The 10,328-nt window shown below is 36.6% G+C and overlaps 1 protein-coding gene across 7 annotated transcripts in view; it reads right to left on the reverse strand.

The window, feature by feature from the left end:
* Nucleotides 1–1,440: 1,440 nt before the first annotated feature.
* zf(c3h)-11 (zinc finger protein) overlaps nucleotides 1,441–10,328 on the reverse strand; it is a 21,867-nt gene continuing 12,979 nt past the window's right edge. For 4 of the 7 annotated variants that reach the window (XM_018815937.2, XM_018815880.2, XM_018815855.2 and 1 more), the window contains 9 exons: nucleotides 9,515–9,663; nucleotides 8,109–8,291; nucleotides 7,438–7,527; nucleotides 6,413–6,445; nucleotides 5,977–6,223; nucleotides 5,262–5,416; nucleotides 4,517–4,658; nucleotides 3,896–3,949; nucleotides 1,441–3,384 (listed from right to left, as the gene is read on the reverse strand). In XM_018815937.2, the coding sequence (XP_018671482.1) occupies nucleotides 3,182–3,384; nucleotides 3,896–3,949; nucleotides 4,517–4,658; nucleotides 5,262–5,416; nucleotides 5,977–6,223; nucleotides 6,413–6,445; nucleotides 7,438–7,527; nucleotides 8,109–8,291; nucleotides 9,515–9,663 (1,256 nt within the window). In that variant the 3' untranslated portion in view covers nucleotides 1,441–3,181. 7 annotated transcript variants of the gene reach the window in all.

Below are 10,328 nucleotides of genomic sequence, written 5' to 3' on the forward strand. Positions count from 1 at the left end.
TACAACTATATATGAAAAAGTTTCACATATACTCAATGCATATAGCATATACCTGGATAGAATTGGCCTTTGAAGCAGTACATACAGCTACGAGTAGCAAACAACACAAGACCACTGCAGGTTTCATTTTAACAGTTTCCAAACAAACAGATTCCTAGCAAGCTTTTTAAACTGACCGAACTTTCTTCTTAAAGCATCTTAAAGAGTATTCGGTGGTGATAAAAATTATAGCAGTGAACGCCCCTCTGTTTGCTCAAGCTTATGCTATGAAGTTTTTACAGCGAGTTACTAAGGACCATATCATCTGATTTACTGATGTGAGCAATTAAGTTTTATAGTTTCCGGTAAAGTCATATATGCCATTTTAAATGTCTCCTATATCTACGCCAAGTTTCTGTGAACGTGCAAAATGCCTTGAATCAATTAAGTTACTGAATGTAATTAATGTCTCTTAGCATAAATTACAACGTTCTTTCTTTGCTGTTCGTGTTTAACAACCGTTTCGCTCATCGCCACCCCTAATATAGTATGATAGGGGAAGATGGGACAACCTTTCATTCTATTTTCTCGCCCTTTTTGGTATAAGTAAAAAAAACATTCAAACAATTATGCAACCGTATGAATACGACGTCCATAGACCGTTGTTAAATGTTTTAAACACGATCAGGATATTATGTGTTAAATGTGTCCCATCTACCACATGGTACTATATATTAGTTAGCCTTGATACCTGACTGTACATCACTAACATAGGAAGATACTCTAACAGTGCTATACTACAAAACCGGGAACCTTAACATGCATTTGACAAATTCACCAATAAAACTTAAGATATCCTGGCTTACCACTGATCGTTGCTGCAAAGTATTTCACAGATTACAGCAGAGGATATACCAATATGCAAAACAAGATACCATTGGAAATGGAAAGCTACCCACCTGACAAGGATTTGAACCTTAATTTGGTCCGAGTCATCCACCCTTTCTTCTAGCAGCTCTAGTTCTATGAGTAACTTTCTATTCTATATGGGTCATCAACCACAACGTAACATGAATTGTAGCTCGTAAGCTGATACGGTATGTATGAATGTAACTTGCTTTATCCTCGCGTGGCCGGAAAACGACAGTCGTTATAACACAGGTGTTCTGTTTACACGCATCGTGCCCGCTTACGGGTTACCATCTTTCTTTTTGTTACCACCTATAACTTTGCATGTGACTTTTTTCTCTATAACTGACAGCTCAGACGACCCATTAGTGCCGAATGGGTAGAAGCAATAGCCGTAAAGTGTCTTGCTAACAGGCATACATAGGTCCACAATGGTAGCACCGACAAGCCTTGAACCAGTACCCACTTTGCCAAGGCCAGGAGAAAATTCAGGCAATGTATTAGTGAGAAATCGTACTCTAATAAACGCACTGTCATACGATTTTCACAAAATATGTTCCGATACATTTTATTTCAATTTAATCAGTAATTACACTTTGTTAATGACCAAGAATATTTTTTTTGAATATTTACGACAAAAACCCAAAACAGATACGAAAATATAATTGTTACAATGTATATACGAAACTTCAAAATTGTTTTCTTGACCAAATTTAATAAAAATATCCAATGCATTTTGTGACTAGTTATTTGTTCAAAATTTTACGCTACAATAGTCTTTATTTAAAAAAAAAACACAAAAATGTACCCAATTAAAATAGGCCTTTTTACTTTCTAATTTTATACCAACAGCACGAATTTTATCGCGTAAATTTATAAGACAAAATATTCACGCGGGGAACTTGTTAAAAGACATATTGATTAGAATAACAAGTGCATTCAACATATGTGGTACTTGTATTGAAAGGTTATTTAACGAGACTTAAAAAGTTGGAACACTAAATTTCGTCTAAAAAAGAAATTGTAAAACCGTTTTTAAAATGCGCAAAGTTTAGATTTCAGTTCATATTCACCGGTGTAAAAGAAACGACTATTTACAAACAAGTTAAAATATAAGGACACGTAAGTAGGTTAGTATGTACATGTTCATAGGTGTCATGTTTCTAGAGCAACAAGCGTCTGCAAAAGTGGCAGAATGACGTTTATTCGGAGACTTTTAACTCGCTGCTTGATGACTTGTGTTCGGGTGCATTACTAGCGCTGCGCTTTACTTGTTTTAAACATAAGACAATAAATAAAAGCGCTTTAAGAATAGACGAAGGCACCTAGGCGGGAGTAGGGGCGTATGGGGGCGGTACTATGTACCCTTCTAAAGCGGTGTTTTCACGTGAAAAGGCACGCGCAGTGATGCGGTGTGCGGCGCGACGCAGCGCAATTGAATTTTGCGTTAGTTGAAGACCAAAGTTGCGAGCAAGTTATTATATGACCAAAGACTGTCAAATGCGGACAGCCAGCAGATTGCACTAGTCATGCCTAGGGCGCTTTCTCGCTATATATAACACTGTAACACATATTGCCTATTTCGAAATGGAACTGCCAAGCTTAATTTTGACGTTTTAGCCGCGCGGCGACCGTTAAGTGCACAGGGTTTGCAGGTTTCGAAAGCCGCGTTGAAAATTGGAACTTTTCGAGCGAAAAAAGAAAATCCGTTGGGCATACAAGGCAATGTCGTCGTTGGGTGGCGCTGTAGCGTAAAATCACTTACAGTGTTTACTGTGGATAAAAACAAGCCGATAGCAGTCTTCACTAGTTAGAAGTGTGTGACGAAAAAAGGTTTACCGTCGATAAGTCACAGTACAGCAGACGCCACCTTCGTGATCAAAAGACAGGAACGGTATAGGAACGGGAACTATAACGGTTAAAACACGAAAAAAAAAACGGGAACTTAAAACGGTCACCGTGTGCATTGGTATATAATATGCACACACACACAAACATATATAGAGAGAGAAAGTTTTTAAAGTAACAACACATTAGGTTAGGTAACGATGTCCAAGCAGCACGGTGATTATTTTTAATGTTGGTATGTACATTATAACCTCTTGAAGAGGGACTGTTATCTATTCGTTGACAGTAACCGTCGCACCTTAGGCCCTATACTGTTATATATATATAGTAACTGTAGGCGTTTTGAAAACGGCGGAAAATGTCCCGCCTGGAGCAGAACATAGTGTAAAGTTCCCAAAAAAGTCGGTGCAAATAGGTGAAAAATGTGCTCAAAACACAGGCGTGCTTAAATCGGTGAGCACTCAGTACCTTGTAGTATAGGCCTCTGTGAAGGCGTAACAAGACCGTTGGATATAAGACCCATTAGGTCCGGGCTTGTTTCGCTGGTTGCGCGAACCGGTGTGAAAGTTTCGAAGTGGTCACGGGGGTGGTCGGTCATAGAATGAGTTGGGAAATGATAATACTTGCACTGGGGTCGCGAACATTTGCCTGTGGAAAGGTACAGGTTACACATTTACGCACATTTTTCTTTAAGTTATATAGTAGAGTGGGGGAAGATGGGACACCGTTAGAAAATCTAAATATCTTGATCGTGTTTTAAACAATTAACAACGCTCTATGGGAGTCGTGAGTAAGCGGTTTTATAATTTTTCGAATGTTGTTTGTTTACTACTAAATGGGACGAGAAAATAGAATAAAAAGGTGTCCCGTCTTCCCCCACCCTACCATATATTTAATATTCGTTACTGTTTTAGAAAAGATAAATAAAACTAATGCTATGTAATACATAAGGTAAACAAACAAGTCCTATGGGAATGAACGCAAGGGGAAAAAGATAAACATACTGAAAAAAAAACAAAAAAGAAAAATTAGTATAAAAACATTCTTAAGAAAATCTTAGAAAAAATTCTCAAAATTAAAAAGATATATTTTTTTTAATGTACCGATTGTTGGTATACATACAAATATTTTATTATATCACTTAAAACAACGGTCTTACCTTGAAGGAAATTGCGACACACAGTGACTTTGTCGTCTTTTATTTCAACATAATCTGTCAAAGTTACAAAATAAAGTTAATTTTGATGCAATATATAAAAATGAGATGCAGTTAAACCGAAATTGGCGAACAAAATAATTTTGCGTGATTGCTGAAAAATTAAAATAAATTGCGCGAATTAGAGTTTTAAGTCTACGCCACAACGTATTTGCCTTTGTGCAAAATAGACAAAGAAATAAATATCAATTTGTTTGCTGTTTTGCGTCAGGCAAATGACGTTTCAGCGTAAACTTGATTAAAGTGACGTCATCAATAGGACGTCGTCATTTTATGACGTCGTTGAGTTGGTTTGATAACGCCGCTTTAAATCAATTCTAATTTTGTGTTGATGACGTCATTGGGAATGATGACGTCACTTAAATTCGATGACGTCATTTAAAATTGATACGTCATCATACATCTTGCTGGTAACATATGAGTGAATACAATTAAATGTGAATCGCAATTCAAACGCGGTGAAAAACAGAATTGTGAATTTGTTTAACTTTATAACGGTGACGGCGCGATTGCAATTAAAAAAAACCCTTGCGCGACACCCAGCGGTCGGTTCACATGCAGTACCTTCCCGTACGTGAACGAAACGACAATATGGACGAATGCATTTTCCGGATTGGAAATCCCTGCACACAGTAAGACTGGTGGGCTGCCCGCTGTCGTGGGCCACGTTCGGCACCTTCAGTTTGGGTAGGTAGTCTCGAGAAAGCTATACATGCGCGTGGGGTTGTGGGGGTTAGTGGGGCCAGGTTGTAAGGTGGAGAGATATGCATATTGGTCTGTATACGGTTATTAAGTATTGGGAAAACTTCAGAGCTTTTGGTTAACTTTGGGGAGTGTAAACGCTGATTTTTAGTTGGTTAGGTGGTATTAGTAACAAAGCACTCAAAGTTAGTAGTTAAGGTAGAGTACTGTGGGGGATATTGTTAGCACCAAAATTTTTTATTTCCTGATGGTGATATTACCAATTATCAAAGCTATTTTAGGGGGTGGAAAGGTACGGTTAGATAAATCTTTAAATATTCTTTGTACACTACCAAATGGGAAAAGAAATGGGAAAGAAATGGGAATGAAAACATTTCCCATCTTCCCCAAAGACGGGACACCATAAGCACGAAATATCCTGATCGTGTTTTAGACAATTAAACAACGGTCTATGGCAGTCGTGAGGATACAGTTTCATAATTCTTTGATTTTTCTTTGTTTACTACCAAATCGAGAAAATAGAGCCAAAAGGTGTCCTATCTTCCCAACCCTACTATATGTATATATGTTTATATAAAGAAAGAGCGCTAGATTTGTTTGGACTTACCTGGCTTTGGCCGTTCAACAAAGCATAGGAAGGCGTGGAGCCGTTATTTGCGTTAGAGCTTGACACAGGTAAACTGTAGGATGTAAGAGGAGCGCTTTGGGCGGCAGGTGGCGCTATGGCGCTACCTGTGCCACCATATAACTGCATAATCGGCACTGTAGAAAGAGTAGTATGAAATTTAGTTGTATAAAAATATTAATAATAATAATAGTGTTATATAGTAGGTTGGGGGAAGATGGGACACCTTTAGTACATAATTTCAAAAAATCCTAATCGTGTTGTAACAATTAACAACGGTCTGTGAAAGTCGTGAGAATACAGTTTTACAATTTGCTGAATGTTCTTTGTTTACTACCAAATGGAACGAGAAAATATAACGAAAAGGTGTCCCATCTCCCCCCACTCTACTATATAAGGGTTTTACATATATTTCAATTCAAAAAAAAGAAAAGCAACAAAAATAAGTGTGTTTGGACAGTTTTTTTAGACTTTAAATGGATAGTTTTTTTTTAGTTTTAATACAGATTTCTGACACCAGTGAAAATGGTTTTACTTTATACAAAATTTGAAGACAACTGTATTATATATATATATATATATATTGTAATGTTTGTACATTGAAAAAGTGGACATTTTTCAAAACATTTTACATTTATACATGATGGGTGCTAAACAAACTGCGTGTGAAAAAAAGGATATAAAATATATTTCTTACTTTGTGGGTAGTAGGGCAGAGTCGGCTGACTTTGTAAAACGTGGGGTGGCAGTGCCGTAAGATTTTGTAAAGCTGCGTTTCCATTGAAACTGTACAAAGCTGCAAGTGTGGCAGCGTTGTGGGAACTGTTAGGCGATGGCGGGAGGGCTGGGGAACTGCCAAGTGTTGACGTTGCAGTTGTTATCGCGGGAGACTCCAATGCATGCCTCTTCAAAGGCGGCTGACCAATACTGCTACCGTTGCCGATCTAGGCATTTAAAATTACGATAAATGCGATGACTGTACTGGTGCGGATCTACTGTTGAGTGAGACACATTATTCATTGCCATGCAGAATGTTAAAGCCGTGCTCTAATCACTAATAACCTCGAATTGATTGCAATTTTGAGGTTTGATGCTACAAATTACATTTGCTACTGACACCAGTTTTAAATTACCATGTCTTCCAGGGCGAGTATTCTTTTGGGCGCCTGTCCGCGACGAACACAGTGGGTTAGCAATGCAAGAGCCAAACAGCAAGCAGGTATACGTCCAAGAGGTTGCGCCAAGCGATAAAGAAGAAAAAAGGAAAAGGGTCGTGAGGAGAGGTACCGGAAAATTATTGCAAACTTAACATAAATAAACGACTTAAATTAATCCGGTCGGGCACTGAGGAATTATGTTATAACCTACAGCCTAAGGCTCTTTTAACATACATTATTTTATGCAGGTAAAGTTTATAAAATCCGGTCGTTTAAAGCGGCAATCTGTTGTGTTTTTGCCAGATTATAAAGAAATGTCCACACTACGATTTTTTTCAAAAATAAATCAGATTTAAAAAAAAAAGTTTTTTAAAATTTACAAAATTAGCGGTCGGGGTTTATACACCAGTGCCGGACCGGTACAGGAATTGAAGACATGCGTTTCCACTGCATTGTCTGTATATTAGTACCACCATGCATGCAAAGTAATCTATCTCACGGTCAACTGAAAGCAGATTGCAAGCATATAAAGCTAAACGAGGTCTGGCTATGCTGTTGTTAAGGATCATGGCTTATCAGATTTACATGACGTTTGTATATGTGTGGGCCATGCTATGTTTTCCAATGCTCGAGTCTGAACCAGCACACATAGACATATGCGTGCAGTAGCTGCCCTCAAGTCTAATTTTTTGACATCAAAACGAGATTTTGCGAATTAATTTAAGTTGCAATTTACAAAATCAAGGCAATTGTTTTTTCTTATATCAATATTATGACGTCATGTGACGTCAAAAACACAGGTTCGCAGTGCAGAAATCGAGCATTGGGTTATAATTATTCTTAAACTCGATTGAAACTCTCTCTGCGGCGACGAACCCGAAGACGTAGCTACCATGGTTGCACAACCTTAATAACCACACAACGGTTCAGCTCAGTTCACCACAGAGCCGGTCCCACTCGAGCTTCAGTACGTGTATGTTTAATCGCATAGTTTAACTTACCATGACTGCGGGTTGTGGCGTGATGGATCCAGATGCAGCCATCTGTGGTAGGAAGGCGGCGTTCGGGTTCTGGGCAGCACGTATCTTCGCCTAGGTAAAAAGGGGAACATTTTGTAATATATAGGTAAATAAGTGTACATTTTGTGATATAAAATTAATAGGTGTAATTTTTTTTAATATAAAAGTAATAGGTTTAAATTTTTTTGTAATATACAAGTAATAAAGTAATACGTGTACATTTTGTAATATACTAGTAATATAGCATGGTGGGGGAAGACACTTTTAGCACATAATAACCAAATATCCTGATCGTGTTTTAAACAATTAACAACGTTCAATGTGAGAATTTATAATTATTCAATGTTCTTTGTTTATTACCAAATGGAACGAGAAAATATAATGAAAAGGTGTCCAAAGTGTTTATTTTGTAATAAAAAAAGTAAAAAAGTGTACATTTTGTGGCGGGGTGAGATGGTTCACGTTTTTATTTTATCGTCGCATTCGGTAGCGAACAAGGAATTTTTACAAAATTAGATAATAGTATCTGCACGCCCTAAAACAACGTAATTAATTTTTAAAACACGATTAGAAAATATTGGATATTATGTGCTTACCGTATTCATTTTACCCCATAGTAACAAAGTCAAATAGTCCATATAAAACTTACTGACCTGCAAATGAGCTGGTGGGTGAAAGTATTTGCATTTCTCCCGTGTGCATCTTCCTTTAATACAGTCCATACACACTGTTACTGTGTTGTCAGTAACGTCTATCATAGAACGATCGGGAGGGTGGCCGTAGCGACATTCAAATTCGCCTCTTGTGCAATTACCACGCTGAAAATCACGGCAAACCTAGAAAAAAAATTACAGACGTTAGACTTCAAACACATCAAAATATTTTAAAAAGTTGAACACCTTTTTTGGTTGCTTGATTTTTTTGACTCTGCAGTCTAGGAATTTTAATTTTACACGTCGCCTGGTATACACGTTTCTTTTACGCATAGCCCGATTGTTCCATGTAAAAACTTTTCTGTAATTTTCCATTACGTAACGAGGCGTTATTAACAAACATCAAATGGCTGTTATTGAGGTACAATTAAAAATGTGTAGCTTTCATGGCTCCTTTAACCAAAAGGTGGCCAAGTATTTCTGCTACCGACCCGTGGCGAAAGGTTTTTTAATTAAGTGAATTTATATAATCACCCACAAAGTAACATACATGGTAACTCATAAGCTGGCACGAAGTGTTAAACCGTGTGATAACGACTGTCGTTTTCCGGACACGCGAGAATAAAGTAAGTTACATTCATTCATTCATTCATTCATTCATTCATTCATTCATTCATTCATTCATTCATTCATTCATTCATTCATTCATTCATTCATTCATTCATTCATTCATTCATTCATAACTGTAGGCACTAACACAACAAATATTTAAATTATTTGAACTATCCAACCAATTTTAAATACATTAAAACTTAATTTTATTAATGTCTAATCATCACAAAAAGCCGTGAAGCGTCGTGTTTCTATTATTCATGCTCTCATGCACATCGTGTAATTTTGAAGATTAATTTAACACATTCAGCGGCCGAAACAATAGGGCTGTAGATATACGTTAGTTATGTATTTTACACTTTTGAAACCGGCACCAATTTTGTTTTGTGAATTTATTCGTGGCCCAATTTAAAGCTTTTTTAAAATAAGCATGGGCATTTGTAATATAATGGTTTACTATTTAACGTAACATAGCAACGGTAAAAACGGTGCCACGGTGCCGTTATACGGCTTTGATAAATCAGAGCTACATTAATTAAACACATCTAAAAAATAGTACTAGAAAATGATTAATAAAAAATTAACATAATACCTAAAAAATGGTACCTAAAAACATAAAACAATACTAAAAAATATAAAACTAATTTCTCAGAATATCACAAACAAAAATTAAACATATACGGACAAAAATGATAATAAAAAAATTAAACATATAAAAAAAATTATAAAAAAAACATAAAAAAATAATAAAAACAAAACTAAACATATCTAAAAAAAATGGTAATAAAAAATACCTCAAGCCGGTCAGCTCTGATGCTTCCTGGTGCTGGTAACATTGCTGCCACCTGGTGGCTGGTTGTTGGGGTGGCAAAAGCGATCTGGTGGGCAGGGGAAGGGGAGATCGGGTAATATTGCATCAAATGTGGGTTTAAAGTGGCCAGATCTGTTGGGGAAAAAATATATATTTTGATTTGTAATATCAAGATTTTTGCTGTTTTATTCTATATAGGTGTAGTCCTACAACGAGACCAGGTTTAGAAACAATATTTTGATTTGTAATATGAAGGTTTTTTCTATTTTATTCTATATAGTTCTAGTCCTACGACCAGAACAAGTTTAGAAACAATATTTTGATTTGTAATATCAAGGTTTTTGCTATTTTAAACTATTCGTATGGGTGCAGTCCTACGATCAGACCAAGTTTAAAAACAACACTTTAATAGGTATTATTATCAAGGTTTTTGCTATTCTATTCTATATGGGTGCAGCCCTATGGCGAGGTATGCCAAGAGACATGGGTTGTATGCCAAAGTTGGGCTACTATTCCAAGGTTTTGTTATAGAATATAGTATACACACGGGCACACGGGCACGGCCTGTTATCTCTAGTAGGCCGTGATATGCACTATATGATGTGACAGATGTTTTACAAGGCATAATAAATGACTTCAAAACAACCAACTGCGAATTTAATTGAATCTCAATGTACAGTCAGAAGCGTTTTTAAAAATAATAAAACATAGGTTAGACTTTAAACTAAAAATTAATACCATAACAGTTTTATCAAGTAATAAGCAATTTCGGCCTAATTCCCTGCGACAACCATANA

The sequence above is a fragment of the Ciona intestinalis genome, chromosome 1 (genome assembly GCF_000224145.3).
Source record: "Ciona intestinalis chromosome 1, KH, whole genome shotgun sequence".
NCBI lineage: Eukaryota > Metazoa > Chordata > Ascidiacea > Phlebobranchia > Cionidae > Ciona > Ciona intestinalis.